At 51.7% G+C, this 27,801-nt stretch overlaps 2 protein-coding genes across 2 annotated transcripts; one reads left to right on the top strand and one right to left on the bottom strand.

Moving 5' to 3' along the window:
• Nucleotides 1-587: 587 nt before the first annotated feature.
• On the top strand, nt 588-21,125 carry IGSF22 (immunoglobulin superfamily member 22). The gene is made up of 22 exons (XM_009186449.4): nt 588-801; nt 2,881-3,012; nt 3,252-3,388; nt 4,619-4,718; nt 4,801-4,840; nt 5,012-5,189; nt 6,190-6,303; nt 6,828-6,990; nt 7,924-8,196; nt 9,158-9,442; nt 10,227-10,351; nt 10,433-10,574; nt 10,703-10,999; nt 12,448-12,750; nt 14,011-14,184; nt 14,384-14,512; nt 15,137-15,433; nt 16,848-16,936; nt 17,140-17,332; nt 17,922-18,221; nt 19,303-19,632; nt 20,898-21,125. Exons 1-22 carry the CDS (start codon nt 693-695, stop codon nt 20,966-20,968), a joined length of 3,981 nt encoding a protein of 1,326 aa, XP_009184713.1. The 5' UTR covers nt 588-692; the 3' UTR covers nt 20,969-21,125.
• On the bottom strand, nt 20,665-26,789 carry TMEM86A (transmembrane protein 86A). Its single transcript, XM_003910146.4, has 3 exons — nt 26,619-26,789; nt 24,212-24,476; nt 20,665-23,852 (listed from the first exon to the last, which is right to left on the bottom strand). The coding sequence occupies exons 1-3, from the start codon at nt 26,637-26,639 to the stop codon at nt 23,416-23,418; spliced, it is 723 nt and encodes a 240-aa protein (XP_003910195.1). The 5' UTR covers nt 26,640-26,789; the 3' UTR covers nt 20,665-23,415.
• Between the last annotated feature and the right edge of the window lie 1,012 nt (nt 26,790-27,801).

The raw sequence follows: 27,801 nt of genomic DNA, 5'->3' as shown, positions 1-27,801 counted from the left end.
AGAGACGGGCTACCTATTGCAATGGGGAAGGTTGTAAGATAGACAGACACAGGAGTGGGTGGGAGCTTCTCCATATGGATTTTTATATTGTTTTATTCTTTATGTGATTGAATTACCAGTTCAAAGAAAAATGTAAGAAAAACTAAACCTTTGCCTTTACCATGTCGCAAACACAAGCAGAACTGTAGCAACGTTTTGTCATCTGTTTTAGCATCCGGGTTCCCCAGGGCCCAGGAATAAGAGCCACAGCTTCCTTCTAAGGCCCACTCCAGTATGTCTTAGGAAGTTCTTTCTTAGGTCTGACTGCATTCCCTTCTGATGAAACATCCAGCACTGCCTCCTTAGTGCCATGTAGCTATCAATAGGTATCCTCAACTCCCTCCAGGCCTTACTTGGTTGGCTGGGTAAGTCTAAACCCTATAACCCCTCCCTCTGAGACCTTGGAATAGTTTGGAGTTGCTCAGTGAGAGGACAGGACTATTGGGTCTGGTAACTAACCAGGAAAAGGGAGCTAGGAAATGAAGAAAAGAGAGCTTGACTGCTCTCCTGGCCCTCTCCTGTGTGCTTCCATCTCCTCTTATGTCTGAATACACACATAACATCTCTGAATCTCCCTCCTACTCCCTATCTTGTCCTTCATGGCCACATCCTCTCCCCAGTCTCACAGGTGAGTGCCCACGCCTGCTGTCACCATGACAACCATTCACAGCCAGCAGATGCTGCAGGAGCACGTGTCCATGGAGTTCTCCAGCTCCACCACCCACGTGCAGACCTTCTCCCAGACAACCAAGATCGTGGGAGGCAAGTGGAATGGGGGCAGGGAATGGATCGGGAAGGGCAGCTATTCTTCCTCTACACCTATCCCTTGGGTGGCCCCTGTTGTGCCACTAATGGGCCCCTCAGGAGCCCACAATACCAACAGCAACCCCCACCCAATGTGTGCTTCTAATCTGGGCTTTGTTAAAGCTTCAGTCAGCTGGATGTACACCACATATCAGATCTCCAGGAAAACAGCTTAGAAAAGATCAATCGTGTGGATGTGTGTGAATGATTGATAAGCTCTTAATTGCTGAAGGAGATCAGAGCCATAGGTGAACGGATTATGTCTCCAAAGGTAGAACTTCAGGCATGGGGGAAATTAGGAGGGTAGCCACCTTATCTACATATCAGTAATGCTGACCCTGCTCCACTTAAGAAATAGGAGACTTGGGGCTACCAGTGGAGAGAGAAGGTGAACACATAAACAAGAAGGTGACCTTAGCTTCCAGGCTTTTAGCCCACTGGGGCCAGACTTGGAGGAGGGCAGATCCAAGGGAAAGCTGAGAAATGGTCTCAGAGCTGAACAGAGTGTTTTAGTCATGTCTCTAGTGGAAAGAGATTAAAAGATGGCCAGGGGCCGAGACATTGGATACCCCTTCTCACAGTCATTGCTCCTCCCTCAAAGCCTCAAATGGATAAAGTCTCTCAAAGTCTTCTGTGCACAGAAGTCAAGGCCAGATAAATACTCTATACCAACCAACACCTCCTGGCCAGTGAGGCAGAGCAAGTGGAACAGCTGGGACTCAAGGCATATGGTCTAGACCAGAAGTTCCAAACTCAAGTGATTTATAGCAGTGATTCTCTGCCCTGGCTGCACATCAGAGTCACCTTAGAGCAGGGGGTGGGAGGAGGGCAAAAATATGGCAGTACCTGAGTCTCACCCCAGACCATTCAATCAGGTATTTCTTAAAAAGTTCTCCATGGATTCTAATGTGCAAACAAAGCTGAAGACCACTGACCAACAGGGCCCAGGCAGGGAACATAAATGTAGGGAAGAGACTGGGGTAAACTAGATGGTATATCCCATCTAAAGGGGCAGCCACTATTCACCTCCCACTGACTGTTGCCATATGGGAATACAAGTCCAGTGTTGAGAATCCAGAAATCCGAATTTTTATGTGAAATCTTTCTATTTCAGATGTAGGGCTACTTTTTTGTTTAAACATTGTGGAGGTCACATAAAAGACATCTGCAGGCCAGGTATCCCCTGCATTCTGCCTGTTTGAGACCTCTGGTTCCTATTTAAAAGCAGGCCATGAAAGCTTCTTAACACACTTTTCCCCCTCTGTCAGATTAGTGGGATACTAAAGGCACCTACTTCAGTGGGATACTGTGGAGATTAAATAAAATCACCTCTGATATGTGCCTAGCACAGTTCCTGACTCAAGGAAAGTGTTCCATGATTCGGAGCAATTGTTATGAATTGATAACTCACCAGCCAAGAAGATTTTCTGTAGTTTTATGCTGCAAAAAGTTTTTTGTCTTCCAAATATAAAATTATATTTCCACATTGAAGATGTGCTTTCAGATAAGGATATTCCCATATATAGCCCCACTGGAGTGGGAATGTGTCCTGTCCCTCACTCAAGAATCACTACTGCCAAGGCAATGAATGCTGAACCCACAGAATGGCAGGGAGAAAATCTAGAGCAGAGCTCAGCCAAGCTACAGACCTCCCAGGCAGAAGCAGGCCTAGCCCCTCTTAATGCTACTGGGGGACCAGGACTTCCAGGAGAGAAGCCTAAGAGACCAAGAAAATTCCAAAAGAGAAGCCACCTTTAAAAAAAAAAAAAAAAATAGGACTCAGGGTTGTGGCCCCATAAAGGTAATGGACCACTGAGGTGTGGGAAAGGAGTTCGCGTCCCCTAGTGGTTGAAACTTGCCATAACACAATGGCCCATCGACGCACCCTGCTTTCTCCCCACGTAGCTGGTCCTGGTCCCACTTCCCTAAATGCCCTTTGTTCCCATGCTCCACCGTCCCCTCAAGAAAGCTCAGTCCTCCCATCGCGAGCTGGGCTTCTACCTGGAGCCCATTCTGACCTCTCGCCTGCCTCCACAGAGGAGGTCGTGACGAGGAAGTCCTCGAGCACAGTGGAGTTCTTCAGCTTGGTGACCCGGAGCTCCAACATCCCTGCGGGCGACAGCGTCCCAGAGTTCGTGGAGAAGCCTCACCCGGTCACCGCGCCCGAGGGTGTGTTGCTGCCCATGGCTCCCCAGGCCCCCAGTGCTTCGCTTTCTAATCGAGTGTCCCCAACCTCCCTTCCACCCCAACGACCTCTAATGCTAAACCCTGGCAGAGCCTGCCCGAGGGTTCCTCCCCTGCCCGGGGCCAGGCCCAGGTGTCTGGGAGGAGGCGGGGAGTCGGCAGAGGGTGGCAGAGGCTCTAGCCTGGTGGCTAAGAGGCGAAAACGCGTCCTGTGCTCATCGCAGGGGACAAAGCCGTGTTCCGAGCCCGGGTGCAGGGGAACCCCAAACCCTACATCTCCTGGAAGAGGGAGAGCGGCATCCCCATCAAGGAGTCCGCCAAGATATTCTACGACAGCATTAACAAGGAACACGTGCTGAAGGTGCGGGGGCCGAGCCGGAGTCTAGTTACGGAGAAGGCCAGAGGCAGGGACCCCCAGGGCGTGCCGCCAGTCTCCTCACCAATGAGAGCCTTAACGGCGGCCCGAGAACTGCGGCAGGATAAGAGAGGCGGAGTCAGGAACTGGGGTTTTCCCGAATGAGCAGAGGACCCAAAGTACCCCCAGGGCAGAGCAGAGCAGGGGCAGAGCCAGAACGTGGTGGGGCGGGGCCCAATGGAAGTGAAGGGGCGTGTCCACAAGGCGAGTGAGCCAAAAGGAATGCGGGACCAAGACGGTGGCCGTAGCCATGGAGGGCGGGACCATTGTGGGTGGAGAGGTGCCGCAGGGACTGGTCCGTAGAGTAGGGTTGAGGGTCAGGGGCTCTGGACTCTCCAGCTGAACCCTCTAGAACAGCCTCCCCAAGGACAGACCATCCTTAGGTCTAATCAGCTTCCGGATCACTTTCTGAGAGCCGGGCCTGCCCAGCTGCAACCCCTGGCTCCAAGCCCTTCGAGGAAAGAGAGGGATGGGTCACAGAGATCTAGGCCTATAATTACTTCTGATCCTATAATCACTCGGATCCTGGCCCGATTTCCCGTTGTGAAAGGCAAAGAGCCTCCTTTTTTCCCCACAGACAGAAGTAGTCTCCTCCCAAAGACCCATCATCACTGGACTCTCAGCCCCGCACAACACATAGGAGCTGCCCCAGGTCCCCCTACTGGCCACCTCTTACACAAGCTCATTCATTCAGCAGACACTTTCTGAGAGTCTTGGTTTCTGACAGCCTAGCAGGCTTCCGCAAGCACCATGCAGACGGGTACCAAATCAGCCTTACTCACCACCGCTCCTTCTGGGGCTCAGCCCAGTGCCTGGTACAGAGGAGTAAATTGTATTAAATGAAGACTCAGCAAGATGATGCCAGAAACTGCAGATAGAGTTACAACACAGGGGAAGTCCTGCCTTCTGGGAGCTCACAGCCAAGGGGGAAAGTCTGATGGAGAAGCAGACAGTTTTATTGCTATGGAATCAGGCTACAAACATGCATACTCGCACTGACTGCTAGCTGGTACCTCCAAATCATATAGGCTGCTCAATCCTCCACACGTATACCCAACACTCAGCTCCTATTGGCCCCTTTAAAAAAAAAAAAAAAAAGGCCTCATTCCTTATCTCACAGAAAGTCTCCCTGTGGTTCCTTTTCCTTCCCCCTCTAATGGCCGGACTTTGATCCAGCTGGAGCCACTGACCTCAGATGACTCTGACAACTACAAGTGTATTGCAAGCAATGACCATGCAGATGCCATCTATACTGTATCTCTGCTGGTAACAGAAGGTGAGTTGGCCCCTTCCTCTTGGCCTTTCTTCTTAGGGGCCAGACTCCCCCTGTCTGAACCTGTCCCTCTGTGTGTCCTCAGGTCAAGAGAAAATGGACTTCAAAAAGATGCTGAAGAAGCGGTGAGGCTGGCAGGTCCCTCTGCCCAAGATATTGTCTCCTCATCCGGGCTGAAGCCTCTCAAAGGCCTCTCCACAGGGCCCTGAGTTCCAAGAATCTATGGAGTAGGGAGGGGTTTCTCAAGGTTGGGAGAGGCATTGTGTACAAGCTTAGTCCCTTCCTCCTTCTCCTAGGGCACCCCCTGCTCCCAAGAAGCAGCAGAAGAAGGTGGTAAATGAGAAAGAGATGCTGGAGATTTTGTCCAAAGTGCCCAAGAAAGACTTTGAGAAGGTCTGCATGGAGTACGGTTTCACCGACTTTCGGGGGCTGCTCAGGAAGCTCAAAGAGATGAAGAAGAAAGTAGAGGTGGAGGTCAGTACCCTGCAGGGAGCAGGGGCCTGCAGGCTAGGGGCAGGGCCTCACCCAAAGTGCTAGTGCCTGTGTATTTCTCAGCAGCAAGGTCTCCCCAGTTCTGCACACACATACTCAGAGGCATACTCTCTACTCTGAAAGCAGCAAGGGAGCACAAGTCACCTTCCTTCTACTTCTGTCTTTACCACTCCCTGATATACTTGCATGGACCTTGGAGTCAGATAGACCTAGATTCAAATCCCAGTTCTAGGCTGGGTGCAGTGGCTCACGCCTGTAATCCCAGCACTCTGGGAGGCCAAGGTGGGTGGATCACCTGAGGTCAGGAGTTCGAGACCAGCCTGCCAACATGATGAAACCCTGTCTCTACTAAAAATACACACACACAAAAATTAGCTGGGTGTGGTGGCGCACACCTGTAATCCCAGCTACTTGGGAGGCTGAAACAGGAGAATCGCTTGAACCTGGGAGGCGGAGGTTGTGGTGAGCCAAGATCACACCACTGCACTCCAGCCTGGGTGACAGAGCAAGACTCTGTCTCAAAACAAACAAACAAACAAATCCCAGTTCTACTGCCTTATTAGCTGTGTGAACTTGGGCATCTCTCTGAGCTTCAGTTTCCTCATCTACAAAATGAAAATTATACTTCCTTCTTTCATTTGTTTGTGTGTTGTTGCTGTCATTCACTGGTTCACTCAACCAACTCATTAAGCATCTACATTGGAATTAGAGAATCTATATAATAGGCCCAGGTACATAGTGACTATTCTATGAATGATTTTTTTTGTTTTTTTTTGTTTTTTTTTTGTTTTTTTGCTCATCCCCCATAATATTCCTCTCCTCCTAAATATTTAAATTGATCAGTGGAGCAGTGCAGGTTGTTATCTAATTAGCCTAGTCATTTCTCCCCATACGCTTAAGAGTTTATCCAGGATTGAGGACACAGTCTAGGCAGGCTCTGGGTACCACTGACACTTGTCATTTTATTATCATAATCTCTCAGGCCATCCGGATTCTGAAGCCCCTGGAAGACAAAGAGACCAAGGTTGACACCACAGTGGTCTTTGACTGCATAATGGAGCTGAAAGACCCCAATGTCAAGATGATATGGATCAAGGTGGGGGATGCCTAGCCAGGGTCCACCTTGGCAATATCTCTTCCTCTCTACCCCCTTCTCTCACTATCCATAAGCCTTAGCCTCTCCTTCCATCCCATCAAGAGGATGCCTCCTGGTATGGTTGAAAGAGGCTGGAATTGGGCTCTACTGTTAATTGTTTCACCCTTTTGTTGTGTGACGTAAGACAGTCACATTCCTCTGTCTATGCCTCAGTCTACCCATCTTTAAATTGAAAGGCTTGATTAGACAGTCTTAAAGGTCACTGAAGATCTTTGCCTCTAAGGGAAAGCATCTAATGAACTCATGCATATTAAGAGCTCGGGCCTGTGAGGAGGCCTGTGGGGAGGCAGGGATCTTGGATCCCACCAAGCCAGATGATGAGGCTATAGAGATCATAGGAACCTCTGTGTGTCTTGAGGGTTGGACATGCACCCTCCAGCTTAGGCTGGCATTGGGGAATAGAGACCTCTGGAAGCCTCCTCCTAAAGCCCTTCATCAGCTTTCCTACCTGTTCCATGAGGCAGGGTACTGAGCCACTGAGGATCCAGTACTCCCTGGGCAAGTACGATGTGAAGCAGATGGGCACCAAGTACATGCTGGTTATTAGCAACGTGAACATGAACGATGCTGGCATCTACAGCCTGTCCGTGGGCGATAAGCGGATGAGTGCAGAGCTCACAGTGCTGGGTATGAGTGGGGGCATGCAAGGGCACAAGGAGGACATGTCGGGTTGGAAGAGAGGAATGGCCAGGGATGTGGTCCATGGGGATATTGAAGAGGACTATGGGACTATGCAAGAAAGGATTGTGTGGGGATGGGAGTCAATAGAGGGAGGAAGCATCAGATGTAAGGGAGAGGACTATGAGACAATAAGTACCTTGGGGCTGTGCAGCATAGTGATTAAGTACATAGACTCTAGGCCAGGCGTCGTGGCTCACACCTGTAATCCCAGCATTTTAGGAGGCTGAGGTGGGAGAACCGCTTGATGCCAAAAGTTCAAGACCAACCTGGGCAATATAGTGAAACCCTGTCTCTACAAAAATGAATAAATAATTGGCCAGGTATGGTGGCACACACCTGTAGTCCTAGCTACCCGGCAGGCTGAGGCTGCAGTGAGCCATGATCCTGCACTGCACTTTAGCCTGGGCGATGAAGCAAGACCCTGTCTCAAAAAAAATAATAAGTTAAAAAAAAGAACACAGACTCTGGAGCTAAACTACTAGAGTTCAAATCCCAGTTTCTGCCACTTATGAGCTATGTGATTTAGGTCAAGTTACTTAACTTCTCTTTGATTCAGTTTCCCCATCTACAAAATGGGGAATAATGGAATCTACCTATATGATCATCGGATGAATTAATATGGCTACAATGGTGCCTGGAACATATCTAAAACCACAAAAGTGCTTTTAAAATTGCTGTTACCGTTACTGGGGAGAAGACCACGTGAACATCATAGGAGGGGACTCCAGGTGAGAAGGGCTCGAAAACAAAACCAAAGGAAGGGTGCTTCCCCCCAGCCATGGGCTACAGGAGGCCAGTGACACGTGAGTCCCCTCTTCACCATTCTACCCCCTCACGAGGGACCAGCCCAATGACTGCCCCTCCTGCTGTTTGCTGCAGATGAGCCACTGAAGTTCCTGGGAGAGATGAAGCCTCTGAAAGTGACAGAGCGCCAGACAGCTGTGTTTGAGGTCCGCCTCTCCAAGAAAGAGCCCAACTTTGTGTGGAAGTTCAATGGGAAGGAGCTGAAGAGGGATGACAAGTATGAAATCACAGTGTCCGAAGATGGTCTGACCCATACGCTTAAGATTAAGGATGCCAGACTCAGTGACAGCGGCGAGTTCTCTGCTGAGGCGGGGAACCTGGTGCAAAAGGCCCAGCTCACTATTGACCGTGAGTCGTTGGGCAACAGCCTAAGGGGTGGGCTTTGTGACACAGCAACCTCCATGCAGGTAGTCATCATTTATACATCCATCTATCCATCCATCTCCTCTTTGCAAAGCCCTGTGAGAGGTACTGGAAAGATAGAGGGATCTCCCCTCTGTTAACCCCTAGTCTAGTAGGGGAGGCAGGTATGAAAATGAAATTAGAATATCAGTTATTATTCCAAGAGTCAAGACACACTGGGATCTTACTATCAGCTGTGAGATCGTGGACCAAGAAAGTATTAGTCTATGTCTCTAATGTCATATATTACAGCACATCTGTGTCACTCTTGACTACTTACATTCTGCTATCACAACTACTTTGGGAATTCCCACATAATGTAGGTACACCAATGAGCATGTCATACATCTGAACTGCACCTGGAATCTATATCACATGGAATCATCATTGCTGTGACGGAGGGAGTCACAAGGGCTGTAGAAGACCAAAGAAAAGTCATCACCTGGCAATGTCAGAAATAATATAATGAATGATGTCCAAGCTTTACCAAGAACTAAAAGGAGTTCCACTTTCAGAGAATGAGGGAGAGTAGAGAACATCCCCAGCAGAGTTAATAGCATGTATAAATGTCCAGACATTAGAGAGACAATGCAGGTATGGCTGGAGCTCCAAGGGGGCATTAGAGATAGTGAGAACTGTAAAAGTTCTCACCCCATTTTACATATGAGGAAACTGAGACTCAAGACAGGTAAATGAGTTTTATATAGTCAACTAGCAAGACAGGGCCAGAGCTAGCACTCTCCCTGTCAGGTACTTCTGTGAGTCACATATTGCACACAAACACATTCAACATCACAAGTTCTTGTGTTTTCTGGGGCCAGAAGGAGGGACAGGGCTCATGGCTCTGTAGCTGCAGAAAAAAGATGTTGTGGTTTAGGAGCAGGCCCAAGTGTCTGTCCATCCACAGGCATCCCCATTAAGTTTGAGAGCAACCTCAAAAATGTACGTGTGAAAGAGAGGAGCCGTGCATGCCTGGAGTGTGAACTGACATCCAAGGATGTGACACTGCGCTGGAAGAAGGATGGGCAGCTGCTGATGCATGGCACTAAGTACAGCATGAACCACGAGGGCAAGCGAGCAGAGCTGGTCATTGAGGATGCACAGCTCAGTGATGGTGGCGAGTACACCGTGGTGGCCATGCAGGATGGAGACCCTACTGAATACTACAGTACTGCCATCGTCACTGTAGAGGGTAACACCTGCCCTATCAATCCCCACTGACCAATCCACCTGACCCTGGCATTCCCTTACAGCGGACATCAATTGCCCCCTCCCACTAACTCCAACCCTCCCACAAACCATGACCAACTTGTGTCTCCCCACTCTGATCACCCTCACCTCCTAAATTCTGACCATCTCTGACCTCCCATGCCCTGAACATTTATACCTCCTAGACACTATCATCCCCCATCTTCCAGACTCTGTCCCAAATTTCCTGACTTCGTCCTTCACTTTCAGACTCTAACCATCCCCAGCAACCCTGATATCCCAGACATCTTGATCCCAACCATCTCCTACTACCTAACCATAAACCACTTTTCACAGACCCTGGCCACCCTCAACCCCCAATGACCCTATGTATCCCACAGTCTAGCATAACCACAACTAAACATCCCAACTCCAGCGACCGCCTGCATCTTCACCATCTATTTCCCTCTTCAACCCAGCATCCTAAGTCCCTGCTGACCACCCTTCACTAATCAATGCCCCATTAGCCATCTCCCAGTTTTTCTGGTCACCATTTCCCAAGCCACTGACCTTTCCCCATCCCCCTCCCACCTATTCCTCCAGTTCCCCCCACTGACCATCCCCCAATGACCTATGGACCACAATGGCAAGCCACCTGCTCATCATAAATTATTTTGATTGACGCAGCACCCCTGACCAGTCCCATGACCATCGCCACCAGCCCTTTTCCCAGAAGTCCCTCCCACCCCAACATCCTGAGCCAGTACCTTGCCCACCTTTCTCCCCAGAGCGCCTGGCCACAGTGAAGAGCGGGATGTCCGACGTGCACGCAGCCACTGGGAGCCCGGCTGAGTTGTGTGTAGTGCTAAACGACGAGAAGGTGGAGGGTGTGTGGCTGAAGGACGGCAAGGAGGTCTGAAGCAGGGGCCAGGGAAGGGGGTGAAGGAGGTAGACCTATCCTATGCTCACACTCACGCCCACCCCTGGCCCCCAGATCACGGACTTGCCAGGCGTGCAGATTGTGAAGCAGGGTGCAGTGCACAAGCTCATCTTCCCCAGTATGGGCCCTGAGCACGAGGGCAAGTACACATTCCGGGCCAAGGGCGCGGAGAGTGAAGCCTCTGTATTCATCGCAGGTATGGATCTGTCCAAGGCAGGCAAAGCTCAACTATGCCTGGCCCACCCACAAGCTCATGGCTTCTCCCCTGCCCCATGGGCTCCTCCATGCCAATGCTCAAGCCTTCCCTGCCGCCCCGCCCCACAGATCCTCCTACCATCGACCCGTCAGTACTGGAGGCACTGGCCGCACACCCCATCACCGTAAAGGTAGGCCACACGGCCCACATCAACGTCCCCTTCCGGGGAAAACCGCTGCCCAAAGTGACATGGTACAAGGATGGCATGGAGGTGACGGAGGAGGAACGCGTGTCCCTGCAGCGCGGGGAAGACCAGGCGCTGCTCACCATCTCCAACTGTGTGCGTGAAGACAGTGGCCTCGTCCTGCTTAAGCTCAAGAATGACCACGGCTCAGCCACAGCCACTCTGCACCTTAGTGTGCTGGGTAAGGGCAGGGCTGGTCTGGGCTGGGCTGAACTGAGGGCATCTGCTGCCCAGACTCAGGGCAGAAGGCAGGCTGAGGAGGATGCCAGAGATAGAGTTGAAGTTTGGGCTGGGAATGGGCCTAGAAGGCTGGCTTTGCAGTCAGAGCCTGCTTTCTAACTTCCCAGCTAGCTCTTGGTCGAGTGAACCTCCCTAAGCCTCAGCTTCTTACCTAGAACAGGGTGATTTTTTTTCTAGTATCCATTTCTAGTGAATTTAAAGTGCACAGCTAAGAACACAGGACATAATATACTTTCAGATATGTTACTTAAGTATTGTTATTGACTTGAAGAGGAAAACTTGATAGGAGGTAAGGTGGAAATGAGGTGAAAGACAGGTGAAATTGGCCAGACACAGTGGCTCACGCCTATAATCCCAGCACTTTGGGGGTCCAAGGCAGGTGGATCACTTAAGGTCAGGAGCTCGAGGCCAGCCTGGCCAACATGGCGAAACCCGGTCTCTACTAAAAATACAAAAATTAGCCAAGCGTAGTGGCACACAGCTGTATTTCCAGCTACTCGGGAGGTTAAGGCACAAGAATCGCTTGAACCTGGGAGGCAGAGGTTGCAGTAAGCCAGGATCAGGCCACAACACTCCAGCCTGGGTGACAGAGCAAGACTCTGTCTCCAAAACAAACAAACAAAAAAAGCAACAACAACAACAAAAAAAGGGGTGGATTTAGGGTTGGAGGTGAGGTTGATTGGAAAGAGTAGTGAGTTTGAAAGTGAAACAGGGTGAGGTGGGAGGTCAGATACAGCTGGAGACAAAATAACGTGGGAAAGATGGAATGGGGATTGGGAATGGGATTTGGGATTTGTCTGAACATGAGGATATAAGGAAAGAGATAAGGAGCTGGCCTGAATGTACTTACATTCAACATGCCACATACACGCCATCACCACCTCCTCCACCTGCATTTCCATCGAGCTGTGGGATGGGAAAGTTTGAGTTTCAATTCAGCAGCAAGACTGAGCACCTCCTCTGTGTTCTCACTGCTGGCTACACAGAGATGAAGTATCCCCAGCAGTTCCTCAATCCAAAAGGTGTGAAACTGGTAGACAGACTGTAATTATAACATAAGGTAAACGGTGGTACTAGAAAGCACTGGTGTTCTCAAAGCTCAGAAGGGGAGAACTGGTCTGGAAGGGGACAGGGAGATCAGCTAAGGGCAGGGGACCCTAAGGTCTCTAGTCTACCCATTGTTAGGCAGATGGGAAACTCACGGGGGCAAGGATCAAACTGTTTGGGCAAGTCTTAGAAGGAGGGATGATGGACACAGGGAGGGGCAAAGGGTCCAAAAAGCTCAAAATCCAGCTATACCCTAGTCTGGGCAGACCTTTGATGAGTGGGAGGAGGCTCTTCTGATCCTTTGTTCCAACGCCCCATTCTGAAGCTGTTCTCTGTCCCCAGACCGTCCGAAGCCTCCACAGGGTCGGGTGGAGTTCCTGGAGCTCTCAGGTAGTTGTGTGCACATGAAGTGGAAGGCCCCAAAGGACAATGGTGGACGACCTGTGACACAGTTCATAGTGGAACGGAGGGCAGTTGGCAAGAAGTCCTGGATTAAGATAGGCGAGGTGGATGGCAAAGTCACCAACTTCTCCACCAACAAGGTGGAAGAGGGAAAAGCCTACCAGTTCCGTATCCTGGCAGTCAATTCAGAAGGTGTGAGTGACCCACTGGAGACGGAAGAAGTGTTTGCAGGAAATCCCATAGGTCAGTGAGATAGCCTGGTGCTCAGTGGGGAACCCAGGGGTCAGCGTGGGGGCCTTCAGCCAGGGATGAACACTGATCTGTGGGGAATTCCACAGGAACATCTCTCTAGCTGTCTCATGAGACGGACTGATTCCAGAGTAAAAACAGAACATCATTTTGGGGAGGAATTCTCAACTTTGTCCAGTCATATCACATGCACAACACACTCCCATGGGTATACCCAGGACGTACACAACTTCAGGGAACTGACTCCACTTCTTTCTCCATCCCAGAAGTCATCCCAGAATCCAAGTGAGCATGATGTTGCTTTAGGGATAACCTTGAAACCACTCTAACTTTTTCCCCACAGAAAACCCTTGACAACATTGGCATTTTAATTATAATTACAGGCTGGGCACAGTGGCGCACACCTGTAATCCTAGCACTTTGGGAGGCCGAGGTGGGCGGATCACCTGAGGTCAGGAGTTCAAGACCAGCCTGGCCAACATGGTGAAACCCTGTCTCTACTAAAAATACAAAAATTAGCTGGGCGTGGTGGCAGGCTCCTGTAATCCTGGCTACTCAGGAGGCTGAGGCAAGAGAATTGCTTGAACCCAGGAGGCGGAGGTTGCAATGAGCCAAGATCGTGCCATTGCACTCCAGCCTGGGCAATAGAGTGAGACTTTGTCTCAAAAATAATAATATTATTATTACTGCAAGTTAATTACTTGCTATACCTCTCCCAACTGATCTCCAAATCTCGTGTCAGGACAGTAGATTGAGAATAATGGGATTGGGGGTCACACTGTGGAAAAGTTTAAGTCACTGATTCTCAATGTTGGCTATACATTAGAATCACTTGGTTTCTTTAATAATGCTAATAATACTTGCCATTCACACCAGGCATAGAATATGGGTAGGCGGGACCCAGACACTAGTTGTTGTTAGTAGGGTTTTTTTGTTTTGTTTTGTTTTCATTTTTGTTTTTACTTCCCACTTGATGCTAATGTGCAAGCAAAGTTAAGAATCATTTGTGCCAGGCATGGTGGCTCATGCGTGTAATCCCAGCACTTTGGAAGGCCGAGACAGGAGGATCACTTGAGCCCAAGAGTTCAAGATCATCCTGGGCAACACAGTGAGACCTTGTCTCTAAAACAGGAAAAAGAAAAAAGAATCACTGGTTTGAGTTTATTTAAGCAGGGGAGGCAGAAGTCAGCATGAGGTGGGCAACTATCTACATGCTCCCCTTCCTAACCTTTGTGCTCTCTCTGTCCCCCATAGAGCCTCCTGGTTTTGCCTCCCAGCCTCAAGTGACTGATGTGACTAAAGAGACTGTGACCATCACGTGGAATGTCCCTACCCAGGATGGGGGAGCCCCAGTGCTTGGCTACATTGTAGAACGAAGGAAGAAAGGCAGTAACCTGTGGGTGCCAGTCAACAGGGACCCCATCCAGGGTGAGGTCCTTGGGACAGAGGCCCAGGAGGGGCCAAAGGTGGTCTTGTTGAGTGGACCCATTAGCTGCTGACAGAGTCCCTCCTCCAGCTCTTCTGGAATTTTTAACAACATCCCATGACCTCCTCTTCTATGTCTCTCACTCTTGTTCTCACCCCATGGATGCCTCTGGCCTCACAACCCCTCATCTTCCCATTTCAGGCACCAAGTGCACTGTGAATGGTCTCCTGGAGGACACAGAATATGAATTCCGAGTTATAGCTGTAAATAAGGCAGGCCCTGGACAGCCCAGTGTGCCATCCAGCTCAGTAGTGGTCAAGGATCCTGTTAGTGAGTATGGGGCTGCCAGGTCCTGACACATAATGGAATTAGCCCATTCAAAGTAGAGAAAGAATTTCTTCCCTGGGGAAGTATGACAGGCGGTACCACAGTCTCTACACTCTGGAAACTGCCAGTCTCATAGAGGGACAAGATTCACATGCAAGAGAAAGTCAGCAAATAAAGACTGAGAGTCAGGGACAGTGAGGAGGTGGGGTACAAAAATGTTTTTTAAATTTCGTGTATTTCTAGTTAGGTGAGGTAGGAGAGGCAAGCTGAGGGTTGAGTAAGGGTGTGAGGTAGATGGTTGGAGGGTGTTGCATTTAGGAAGCAAGGTGAGGGTACTGCCTGGAAGTGGATGTGGTGGAGATGGTTGGGTTAAAGGCTGGGGTTTTGAATATAGAAGCTTTGAATGTGTGGGGTATGTTGAATTTAAGGGGTATTGAGTTTAAGGATGAAAGTGTTGAAACAGTAAGACAACTGAATTTGAATTTGGAGGTTGAGTGTATAAGGTTAGGTACTGAGGGTGTTAACTGCGGGATCTGGAGCTAGAAGTAGTGAAAGATGGGGTTCAGGAGTATTGAGTGGAGATGAGTTTGGGCGGGGGGCGCTGACTACATGTCTGTTCTACCCCAGAACCCCCAGGCCTGGTCCAGGACCTGCATGTATCTGATTCCTCCAACTCCAGCATTTCCCTGGCCTGGCGGGAGCCTGCAGAGGGAGACCCACCCTCTGGCTACATCCTTGAGATGAGGACTGGAGACACAAAGGAGTGGTCCAAGTGCACAAAGATCCCCATCTCAGGCACCTGCTACACAGTGGGAGGACTCACCGAGAGGCAAAAATACTTCTTCCGAATCCGGGCTGTGAATGAGGCTGGGGTTGGGGAGCCTGTGGAGCTAGACAAGGGGGTCCGTGCCATGCCACCACCAGGTGAGGAGACAGAGAGGGCTGGGGATTCATGCCCAACATGGTACCTCCAAACCTTCTCCTCTGGGGCCTCATCCCACAGGAAAATTGGATGATGCTATGATCATGAAAAAGTCATCCATAGTTATTGTGCCTGGACAAAGTTACGGGTAACTTCAGGGGCACCCCCACTAAAGCAATCATTGTGTGCCAAATAGCATCCACTGTGTGTCAAAGTATAACCACCCAATGGGTTCTTCTTGCCCATTGCACACACAAAACCGGTTCACTGAGACCACAGCATTGCAACAAAGAGTTTAATGGACACAAGGCCAGCCATGCCGTATGGGAGACGGAGTTATTACCCAAATCAACTCCCCAAAAATTCAGAGGCCAGGGAGTCTGCTTCTGAGTGGGACCACAGGACCAGTGGGGTGGGGGGCTCAGCAGGTCCAGGTGGAGCTATCAGTCGTCAGAAATGCAAAAACCTGAAAAGACATCTCAACGACCAATCTTAGGTTCTACAATAGTGATGTATTTGCAGGAGTAGCTGGGGAGTTGCAGATCTCTGGAATAATGGCTGATAATCTTTTATGTCTACACCTTAGCAGAATTCAGGCTCCTCACATCCTCCTAACCTGGTGGCCTTTCATTAGCTTCGCAAAGGTGATTTAGTTTAGGGGAAGGACTGTTATCATCTAAACTATAAACTTAAAAAATGTCTCTCCCAACGTTAGCTTGGTCTGAAACCAGGAATTATTATTATTATTATTATTATTATTATTATTTTTTTTTTTTGAGACAGGGCCCCTCTGTAGCCCAGGCTGGTGCGCAGTGGCCGGATCTCAGCCTGCAAGCTCACTCCCTGGTGCCCACGCATTCCTCCGCCTCCCTCAGCCTCCGAAAGTAGCTGGGACTACAGGCACCCGCCACCGCCTGCTATTTTTGTATTTTAGTAGAGACGGGGTTTCACCGTGTTAGCCAGGATGGTCTCGATCTCCTGACCTCGTGATCCGCCCATCTCGGCCTCCCAAAGTGCTGGGATTACAGGCTTGAGCCACCGCGCCCGGCCGAAACCAGGAATTATTAAGGGCAGTTTGGAGGTTAAAGGTAAGATGGGGGTTGGTTAGATCAGATCTCTTTCACTGTCATAATTTTCTCACTGTTATAATTGTTGCAATGGCAGTTTCAAAAGGAGGTGTTAAGAATATAGAAACAAGACACAGGACTTGCCTTCCAGGGTCTTGCATACTAGTAGAAGGAGACAGATAAGAAAACAAATAAATGTTTCACAGTGTTGCAGGGCAGCTAGATGTCCGTATGGCCTGTAGTGGGGGCATAAAAGAGGAGAGGTTGGGAAGGCTTTGATGAGGAGGTTTAAAGCAGAGTCTTCTTGAAAGAGAGATCCATGCCTCCACCTCTGTCTCCTCCATCTCAGCTGCACCCAAGTTTGACCTCAGTGCCCGGCTGAAGAGTCACATGGTGGTTCGCGCTGGGACAGCCCTCTGCATCCATGCAGCCTTCTCCGTGAGTTGTCCCTGACCCTGACCTCCATACACTCTCCAATAACCAAAATGGCTATTGTAGCCATCACAGTCTCTGACTCTGACTCTGCCCCTCACCAGACCTCTAGTGCGACAGCCTGGCGGGAAACTCCTCGACAATGGAGGAAGGCCTGCCCCCAAATATCATCTGCGTGACCAATTGTGCCATCTCCTGTCACTACTCAGGGCTCACCACCACCTGACGTGATCTGGCAGAAAGATGGTGTTCCCACCAAGGGCCGAGAAACAATTACCAAGAGCAAAAACCACTCCCAGTTCCTCATCAATAGCGCCAAGCGCTCTGACTCAGGGGTGTACCGAATCTTGCTTCAGAATGAGTTTGGAGAAGCACACTATGACATCCATGTGCGCGTAGCAGGTATGGAGAGAAGGCAGAGGCCTCCAGGACCCATCCCTGCACACTCTCCAAAGTACAGCTCCCCAGTGCTGCTTGAGTTCCTACCACAGGAAAGTTGTGCCTTAGGGTCATGAAGATTTCTTTGACAACCCAGAGCAAAACTTTATCATACAGAGTATGGTCAGCAGAGAGAGTAGAAATGAGTGAGGGGCAGGAGGGACAAATGGAGATGAATCCATTAAAAATTGGGGTGACCGCTTAAAGAGAGCTGGGAGCTTTAAAATAAAGCTCTAAACCCCCAAGGAAGGAATGGATTCACTTTTACTGAACAGTAACTACATGCCAGGCTCTTTACCCACTATTTCTATGAAATAGTCATTGTTAGCTCTATTTTGCAACTGAGGAAAGAAGTTTCAGATAAGTAACTTACCCCAGGTCACAAGGCTAGTAAATGGCAAAGCAGACTTCAGAAATAGTTTTCCGACTCCAAGACACCAGCTGCCCGAGACTTGCCCCATCTTATCTACCATCGGACTTGGCAGATGGCTGGGTTGGGGACACAATACTTCAGGTCCCCCAAGGTCGCTGACAGATCTTCCAACTCTTCCAGATTTCCCTCGGCCCCCCACAAACCTACGGTTGTTTGAGGAAGTCCCCAACACAGTGACTCTGACCTGGAACCACAGCCCAGATGTGCAGGAGGACAGTGAGGCTCACTATGTCATCATGAAGCGGGATGCAAGCACCGCCACCTGGTACACGGCAGCCGAGCGTGTCTTCAGCAACAAGTACACAGTGACCGGGCTGCTCCCAGGCAGGAAGTATTACTTCAGAGTGGTGGCTCGGAATGAAATCGGTGACAGTGAGCCACTTGACTCCAAGGACACCTGGCTCATCAATAAAGACCAGAGTAAGTCTGGGTGCCCTGATGGTGGGGATGACATAAGGATCGCAAAGGGTGCCCAAGAGGCAGGATAAAATCCGAAAACCATTGAGATAGAACAGTTAATATCTGGGACGCTGCGGAGAGAAGGAAATGTTGGCTTTCGGCCAGGCGCGGTGGCTCACGCCTGTAATCCCAGCACTTTGGGAGGCCGAGGCGGGCGGATCACGAGGTCAGGAGATCGAGACCATCCTGGCTAACACGGTGAAACCCCGTCTCTACTAAAAATACAAAAAACTAGCCGGGCGAGGCGGCGGGCGCCTGTAGTCCCAGCTACTCGGGAGGCTGAGGCAGGAGAATGGCGTGAACCCGGGAGGCGGAGCTTGCAGTGAGCCGAGATCGCGCCACTGCACTCCAGCCTGGGCGACTAAGCGAGACTCTGTCTCAAAAAAAAAAAAAAAAACAAAAGAAATGTTGGCTTTCTTCGGGATACTTAGGGGTGAGACTAAAGTGGAGGTGGGGAGGTACCTTTGGGGGCGGAGACGACAGTGGAGGGGCTGCGGAGGGACTTAGAGCACAGACTTAGACTGCGTTCTGCTGAGGGGAGGGTCTAACCGGGCAGAGAACAGGGGAGGGCTCTAGGGAGCCAGGAGGATGGCTGGGATCCCTGGAGACTAGGGGTTAAGGGTGGGGGCTGCATCGGGAAACTCCAACTGAGGAGCTAAAGGGATAAGACGGGAGACTGTGGACGCTGATATGACGTAGGGGAAGCTTGGAGGCGGAGTTAAAGGCTGGGAATAACAGGGTCCAGGAAGCTGGCGCTGGAATGACATCTTGGCCCCGGGTGTATGGGAAAGCATGGCTTGGGTGGCAGAACCCTGGAGTGGCTGGGGACGGAGCTGGGGGGTCCGGGGGAGGTCTGGGGGCTGGTGGGGAGCCCTTAGGAACCAGTGTAACATTGGGCCCCCAGAGTTAGTGGCGCTGGGAATCTGGCCTAGGTCCTCGGGGTTTCGTGTAAGCTGAGCTCTAAGATGTGGGTGGTGGGTGGGGGCCTTGGGGCGCGCTCACGGCCGGCCCCGCCCCGCCCCGCCCCGCCCCGCCCGCGCAGTCGAAGACCTGAGCGCCAAGCTCAAGCCCTACGAGAAGAAGGACTGGCGCCAGGCACCGCGCTTCCTGACGCCCCTCAAGCCACACACGGTGCTCCGCGGCCAGGACTGCACCATGACCTGCGCCTTCCTTGGGAACCCGCGACCCACAGTGACCCTCTACAAGGGCGACGTCAACATAACAGCCAACTCGAAGTTCTGGTACAACTCCACCAGCGGCGTGTGCACCCTCGTCATCCCCACCTGCACGCTCAAGGACAGCGGCGATTACTGCGTGCTGGTGGAGAACGAGCTGGGCAAGGACTGCAGCAGTTGCATGCTCACCGTCTATGGTGAGGGCGCCACGGGGTCCGGTCTCCGGGAGGGGGAGAGGCGCAAAAGGCTGGTCTTGTGGGCCATTGGTCAGCTCTTTTTTTGGCTGGCACCGTTTTTTGACCTGACTACCAACAGGTGGTGCAAACATTCTTAGTTGGCCACAGTTCTTACCACTCTCCCATCCTTTCGATGTCATTTGTTATATGCCTGGTCCCTGCAGACATAAGAGTTCTCAATCCCTAGATAAGATGTGGTTTGCAACTCTTGGTGAGCCTAGACCTGCCTTCAAAAAAAAGATACTTGTGATCAGGATTCAACCAGACTCACCAATCACGATCTCTCTGGCAGGGTTCTGGAAATAACCTTTGTGTTTACAAAATTTTGCGGGTGATTCTGATGTGCAATCAAAATTAAAACTGGTCTAGGATAAGGGCAGGTGGGGGGCACAAACAAGGGGAGGAGCGAAGGGAACCCTCCCTTTTGTACATGCATGCCATGTTTCTACTCATGTGTGCACACATGGGGGAAGCATTTTATTCCTTCCCAGTCTACTGTCTTCATAGCCACACAGCTAGCAGCATGAACTCTAAATGCAAAGCTGGCCTGCCTTGCTGTTGCTTAAATTTCCCCCGGCTTTCCTTTCATGGTAAAATCCCAAACCAACAAGGTTTCCCCCTCCCCCACCTCTCATCTCATCTTCTGCTACTCCTGAACCTTCCATGACACTCCATTGCTGTGGTCTCCATGGTTACAAACCTTTTTTTGTCCAGTTATAGATACCTTTCTTTGGGGAAAGGACCTTGTCATGTTGCTCTGTCTCTTGAGTGCTTAGCTAAGTGTCTGGCACTGAGACAGTATCTCCAGAGAGGCTGCTGAGCTGTGTAAAAGAACTAGGCCAGGGAAGGCACTGTGGGCGCTATCCAGCTTTCATTCCACAGCTAAAGAGATCCCTGATAACTCAACTCTGGTTGTAAGCACAGCATGTGGGCCCAGGGCCCTGGCTCTGCCACTGACCAGCCATGTGACCTTAGCAAGCTACCTCATTGAGCCTGTTTTCTCATCTTCTTTATAGGACTGTGAGGTTTAAATGAGATAGTACAGAATTGCCTGGCAAATATTAACTGCTAGATAAATGGCAGCTCTCGCCCCTTCCGCTCTGCCAACCCAAGATTAAGGGTCCCAGGGTCCAGCTCCTGGTTTCCTGCATAGGAAGTCCAGCAGTTTGGAATTTCCCTGGTCCCCAGCATCATTAATATAATGAATACTTGCTTTGCTCTTTCAGACAAAGATGATAAGTCAATTGTAGCATCCATCACCGAGAGTCTGCAGAAGAAATCAAAGCACCTTATGTGAGCTCCAGCCCAGTCCAGGCATCAGGAGGCTGTTACGATGTGGAGCTTCTTGGCCGGTCCTCTGCATGGCCTGGTGTAGGAAGCCCAGTTTGCTCTCTGGTGTTTGTCAACGTAAACATTCAGTGGAGGGATGGGGCAATAAACTAAATTCATCCTTTCCTGTTCCTGAGGGTGGTATACAGCAGGGACCAAGGGGATGGATGTGATTGCATGATAGGGAATCCCAGACCTGGACCCCTGAAAGCCTAGTCCAAACCCACCCACAAAGCAGTGACCAGCCTTCCTGTGACTGGACCTAGACTTCCCTTCCCCTCCTCCACATCCACATGGCACCTTATCCCTCCCCTCAGAGCTTGGAGGCAAGTCCTGCTGACTTCATCCTTCTCCCCATCCTGCTATCTCCCATTTCTTCACACTAGGTAGGTCTGTGTTCAGAGTTCTGAAGTTTGAAAGGATCAAGATCTTCCCTCTTTAGTATCCAGGGTTCAGAGCTAGAAAGGATTGATCATCCAGCTCACTGTTTCAAACTTACGTTTTTCAGTGGACTCCTTCCACAACAAAATAAAACAAAAAAACGCAACCTAAGAAGCTACTGGACTTGAAATAAGGATAGGGGGTCTTTGAGCCTGCCTTCTCTCATTATTCCTTCGCTAACCCCTTACCAGGAATCTCTGTAAAAACTAATTTGGAAATCACTGATTCATCCAACCACCCATGACACCTGAGTCTCCTAAATCACATTCCCACAAATGTGCAACACCTCTACTGATGGCATATCCACCACCACCGAAGGCTTCCCTTTCCACTTCTGGGTTAGGGCATTGCCTGTTAAGTTGCAAATGCTCCTGGAGCAGAGTGATACATTATTCTGCCAGGGCTTTACATCTAATGAATGAATCAGTCAATCTAATCCCATTGCTCCCAGCTGTTCAACTAAGCCCAGAGTCCAAGATGAGGGAGATGCTTGAAGGGAATCTGGATCATTTTGAAGGAAGCAGCAGGTCTCGAGTCGGGAGGGGAGGAGGTGGGCAGCAATAGGTGACACTGGATAACTAAATGTCACCAAGGGTGCTGGGCACCTGTGCACAGGGGAGTACAACAAGGACAAATTTGGACAGTGACAAATACCACCCATCCCCCATCCTTCTAAACCACATCCTCACCTACACCAGGGAAGTGAGACACACTCCAACCAGCACAGTGTCACCAGAGCCAGGGAGCCAGCCTGGCACCAAGATGCACTGCCCAGGACTGTGACTAGGCTGTGAGGACAGCCAGAGCCCCTGGCACCATGCCCCCATGCCCTCTCCAAGATAGGCATGTGCCACACAGGCCCACAAGCAGAGCAGCCAATGGCTCTTGATTTTTATTTTTTTTCACATGGGCAGCAGAAGATGGAGTTGTCCCATCCTTGCTCCCCTTGCATTGAATGTGCCTTGGGTCTTAAAACCCCAGAGTGTCATTTCAGCCCCCTCCTCTTGCTCCTAGTGTAGGAGGGGCAAGGAGGAAAGCCCTGTGAGTATGTGTGTTGGAGGGGAGAGGTCCCAGCTCCCTGAGCCAGGCTCAGCACCCCTCAGCAGCTCCCTGAGGCCCTCTCTCTGTGAGACTTTTGACAGACAGACAGCAGGACAGAAACATATAGCAGAGAAAGACATAGGCAGACTAGGAGACAGGCTACACACACACACACACAGAAGCTGGCCCCCTCCTTTGGCATGGTTCACCCTAGCCCTGGGGACAGGATCTAAGGGTGGTATATGGGACCTGAGCTTTGGGCTTGCCTGAGAGAGAGATGGGGCCACTTGAATTCTTGAGACCCCAAGCTCCGAGACCAAAAAAGTTCTCTCTCCTGCCTAGCCTGGATCCACACCTCTTCATATCCCCACCCACCACTTAGAGATTGAGATTGTTCAAGTAACAAGGATAGAAGAGGGAAAAGGGAGGCTCCACTCTCATCCAGTCTTCCCAACTAGGGGCCTGTGAAAGGGGCTCCTGGGTCTAAGTCTTCTCAGCACAGATTCTCCCATTTCCCTCAACTCTGTGCAGATGAAAAAGGGGAGGAGTGGACGAACCACTGCCATTGGTCCTAGGCATAACACATGGAGTCAGACTCTTCCACCTGGTAGGGGAAGGGGGTGTATCAAGAAGCTGAGCACCATCACCTTCCAGGAGGGCTTTTGAAAGTCCTGATGGGGTAGAGGTGGGGAGATGTCTACTTCTGGCTCCAGTCAGGGATTAGGCTGGCTCTTTTAGCTCTCAGCATTGTCCTGGACCACGAGTTCCACTAGGGAGATCCTTTTCCAGCCTCCCCACTCAAACTTGCAAATTCCTCAGGCAGAACCTGCTGCCCCAGGATGGCACTGCAGCCATCCTGATCCAGCTCCTGCAGCTTCCCAGGATCTGGGCCCCAGCCCCAGGAGGAGAGAGGGGTGACCGGACCCTGGCACCTCAGTTGGCCTTGCTCAGTCTGTAGTGTTCCACAGGCTCCCGGCTTTCGACAGCTGACAGGGCGACGAGCATTTGAGCCGCATAGTAGGTGGACATGATGAGCGCCCGAGAGTAGGGCACAGGAAAACAGAATTTGTTGAGGGCGATGGTCAGGTCTGAGATGATAAAGAAGAATGCACCACTGCCAGCTGCCAACTCTGTCCAGCGCCAGTCTGCCCCGGCCAGCCGCAGCCCTGCCATAGCTCGCCAGCCCATGAAGCCGATAAGGGCCACATAGACCCCCACCAGGTAGGTGAAGGCACCTGAGAGGCACGGGTAGAGGAGGGCATAGCACAGACCAGACAGCACTGCCATCACCAGACCTGTCCGAAGAGCCAGTGGCCGCATGCCAAAGGCCGAGGCGTAGAACATGTGGGTCACAGCAAACATCAGCAGACCTGGGGGTAAGAGGGGCGAAGGCAGCTGAGGGCAAGCTTGATGAAGAATGAGTAACAGGGTGGGGGTAGGGATGGAGTGGAGTGTTTGGGATAACCCAGCAGCTTTGCTTTGGGATAACAGGGGTAAGAAAATCTAAAGTTAAAGACCCCCACCCCAGTCCCCTGAAGGACTCTGATCACTAGTTCCCCTGCGAGGTCATCCCCTAACAGGGACCCTCACAGTCCCTGGTCTCAGAAACCCTCAGGCTCCCCATACTCTGGTTCAAGAACTCCCTCTTCCAAATCTCTGCCCACAGCCCCAGGACCCCTCTATCCCCAAGCCTAAGGACTCCTCCCAGGCAACTACTATGGCCACTGACCATGCACGAAGTATCCTTGGTCCTGCCAGATGAGGAAGGCGTCACCTACAGCAGAGAAGACAAGCCCCACAAAGATGCGGGTGGCACTAGGGTGGGCCAGCAGGAATCCCAGGCCATGGGCCAGAAGGAAGAGCCAGAGGCAGAAGATGGGCAGGCATTTGATGAGGGTGCTGACCCACGACGGGCTAGATGAGGGCAGCCAGAGCACGAAATACACGCAGGTGGCCTTGAAGAACGGCACCAGTTTGGGTCCTTCACTCTTCACCTGGAGGACACAGGACAAGGGCAGCACTCAGAACCTGGGGGCTTAAAGCCAGCATCCTCAGCCTAGGCATCCACCCAGAGACACTCCCACCCATACCCCCACCTCACTTCCACCCCCAACCTGAGAAGACTGACACAGAGAAACCCCGCCTGACCTGCCTCTACCAACCAGCAGGTTGTGGCCAAACCCATCACTGCCCTGAGGCTCAGTATACTAGGAGGGGGAAGGGCTCCACTGTCCTTGCTGTCTGCCTCCACTCTTGGCCCTGGGGCTGGGCCGGAATAGTCACTCACTGGGCAGCAAACAACCTTTGGAATAATGTCCCCTTCGGCAGCCTAGTGTGCTTCTCCCTTCCTGCCCCCTCCTTCTCCCTCCTCAGGGCCCCTTTGGCCCCCCTCTCTGCCAGCAACAGCCCCCAGCTGTCTGGAATGGAGTGAAGTCAGTAGGAAACCACAGAGACGCCCTGACTGGCCAACTCGTGATCCTCAGCATGGGGCCAGGGTGCAGCCTTAGGGCCCTGGCAACACCAGGTGTGTGCCAGGAATGTGGGAAGGCAGGCAATGCCAACCACCTCAGCCACCACAGCCTCTCTCTCCTCAATCAATCTGTTCCTCAGCCTCCACTCCACCTGCCCCAGCCTGAAGGTGGCATCAAGGGCAAGGAGAGCTATGCTAGGGATGCTGGCTAGACAAACGGACCCATGAGTTGGGAGCAAGAAAATTGTCCCTCAAACACCAAATATTTCAAGGATTGAGGGAAGGGAGGGTGTGTGTCAGTCAGTCTCATTTCCCAGAGAACAAGAACAACTCAAGCCACACCAGAAAGAGGCAGGAAGGGGGGGAGGGGTTCTCTTCCCAGCTTCTGATCTGGAGCCAGCAGACAGGCTGGGAGATGGGGAACTGAGAGGGGGAAGTTAGAGCAGCTGACTTGGTCTCAGCCGGATTAGTAGAGGGCAGCTAAAGAAAGGTTGTCCCCAAGGCCACTGCAGGCAGAGTCCAAGCTGGGGGAGGGGGCTGCAGCGATATTCTGAATCTGTGATCCTTGAAACTCCCTTGGGCTGCTAACAGATTCCTTGAGGGTGATATGGAGCAGCTGGGGTTCCCTGTACACCCACACTCTGCCCAAAGTGATTGTGTCTCTGGCTAAGTGAGCTGTCCAACACAGGACTTGGGAAACACTCAGACTCCCAGACCACCAGGTACTTAAGGACTAATCAGACTGTGATGATGAGGATTGGGAAGAGGCAGATGGGTGGGTCCAGGTTCCAAGCCTTTCCTTGTTCTGCCAGAGGTAAGAGCAGTGAGAAGAGATGACTTCTACTTCCCATGGAAATTAAGGCTGGTCAGGGTAGGGGCATGGTCAGGGTAGGGGCATGGTCAGAGGAGGAGGCTGGAGGGGATGCCCAGGCCCACAATGCCCAACAACCACCTGCCAGCCCCTGGGAGCATTAACCTCCGCTCCATGGCCTCTCCCAGCCCCATATTTTCTAGAAGGAGATACCAGCAGTAGCTGGGGAGACTCTTATAGTTATAGGGAAGCCAATAGTAGAATAAGGAGGATGGGGAGACGAGACAAAAGGCTCGAGCTGAGAAAGTCTGAAAAGCAGGGGATGTCAGAGAGAATGCCCCCTTTTCCTCCAGCGCGTTATCAGCGCTCCTTAGACTCAGGGGCGTCCGCCAACTTGTTTACAAAATGGGGAAGGTTAGGAAACAAACTTGGGACGGCATTCCCAGGAGGTCCCCGTCATCCTCCCAGCACTCCCCGCCCCCACGCCTCCCCGTGGTCCGCCTACGCAGAACCCGGCGGCCGCCAGCGGTCCCCTCCCTCTCCCGGGCCCCGACCCCGCCGACCGGCGCCAAATACGTGGAGATCAACAAAGTCACGCTTCCGAGTCACGTGGCCAGTGTTTTCCTCCCTCCCGCGGGCGGGCTGGGGGCGAGCGAGGAGGGGCGAGCGAGGAGGGGCGCCGCGAGTCTGAGGAGTGGGAGACCGTGACAGCGCCCGCCTCCCGCCGGGGAACGCCGGCCGCCGCGGGACCCCCGCCCCGCCTCGGCCCCTAGCAGCTCGGCCTGCCTAAGTCCGGTGGCCAGGCCGGTGGGCTCCAGACGCGCCGGGCACTGGCTCGCTCGCTCGCTCACTCACCACAGTGACCGGGGACACCATGGCGGGGGCGGCGGCGGCGGCTGGCACCCCGCTCCCGGCTGCAGCGGCCAGGACGCGCCCACGGCCAGGTGAGCCGGCGACGACTCTCCAAAGCGCGGAGGGACGGACAATACCTCCCGAGCGCCAGGCGCCCGGGTTCTGTCAGCTAGCCCCGTGACGTCACCGCGGCCAGGGCCAATGAGCGGGCGGGAGCCCGGGGGGCGGGGCCCGGCTGGCGGCGCCGGCCAGGCCCTCGGCTGCTGCTCGGAGAAACGAAGCATCTCCCAGGGGTCAGAAGGCGGGGACCCCCAGGCCCCGCCCCCTTGGGAGGCCGTGCCAAGGCGTCCACGGAACGTAAACGTGACCGTGATCCCAGTGCCTGGGTGAGGACTGAGCTTGGCTCAGAGACAAACACATTGCTGTCCTGGACGCACAGCCACATACATTTTCTCATAACCCAGGAGCAAAAGGCAAAGACAGATTCCCTTAAGCCTTTAAACATGCAGTCCACGCCGATACAATTGCAACTGGACCCACAGCCTTCACTGGATACAAACGCACATCCAAATCATCAGTGAACACAAAACATTCGACTTGAAAAGCGGCACATATATAGGTATGCAGCAGCCATGGACCCATAATCGTAGCATATACATCACACATACAGAATCATATTTACCCTTAAGCACTCAACAAGTACACAGATCCAAAACCAATAACCACAAATTGGCATATATTCTCCAAGTAAGAATAGAGACATATACAGGGGCTCTACAGCAGCTCGTAGACCCATGACCCCAATATAGAAACAAACACAGATAATTGCCCTTAGGCACACACCTCTTACAACTCAGAGACGACTGCCACACATACAAGAGCACCCCAAGAATGACAGACAGGTAGACCTGAGTATACTTAAGGACCCAAAGAAGCGTGAGCCAACTTTGCCAAAAATACGTCCCAAGTTGATTTAATGTTGATTTTACGTAGACTAAACGAACACAAGCTCATTCTGAGCCGTGCATGTTCAGAATCATTGGAATTACATGGATGGAGAGGTAGGTGGCCAGATGGACTGAAATCTAGTCCCAGTTTTGCCACTTCCATGCTGTTAGATTGGGTGAATCACTTCCCCTCTCTGGTCTTGATTTCCTCGCTTAGAAGATGAGCGGGTGAGTTCTAA

This window comes from Papio anubis, chromosome 12 (genome assembly GCF_008728515.1).
Source record: "Papio anubis isolate 15944 chromosome 12, Panubis1.0, whole genome shotgun sequence".
NCBI lineage: Eukaryota > Metazoa > Chordata > Mammalia > Primates > Cercopithecidae > Papio > Papio anubis.
Note: the sequence above shows the minus strand (reverse complement) of the source record. Positions and strands in the feature narration are given on the sequence as shown.

Excerpts from the sequence above, each read along its gene's own strand:
- IGSF22 (XM_009186449.4), top strand. The coding sequence starts at position 693 with ATGACAACCATTCACAGCCAGCAGATGCTGCAGGAGCACGTGTCCATG. Across the intron at positions 5,190-6,189 it reads AGAAGAAAGTAGAGGTGGAG|GCCATCCGGATTCTGAAGCC; the intron begins GTCAGTACCCTG and ends ATAATCTCTCAG. Across the intron at positions 6,304-6,827 it reads TCAAGATGATATGGATCAAG|GGTACTGAGCCACTGAGGAT; the intron begins GTGGGGGATGCC and ends TCCATGAGGCAG.
- TMEM86A (XM_003910146.4), bottom strand. The coding sequence starts at position 26,639 with ATGGTGTCCCCGGTCACTGTG. Across the intron at positions 24,477-26,618 it reads TGGTGTCCCCGGTCACTGTG|GTGAAGAGTGAAGGACCCAA; the intron begins GTGAGTGAGCGA and ends TGTGTCCTCCAG. Across the intron at positions 23,853-24,211 it reads CCAAGGATACTTCGTGCATG|GTCTGCTGATGTTTGCTGTG; the intron begins GTCAGTGGCCAT and ends TCTTACCCCCAG.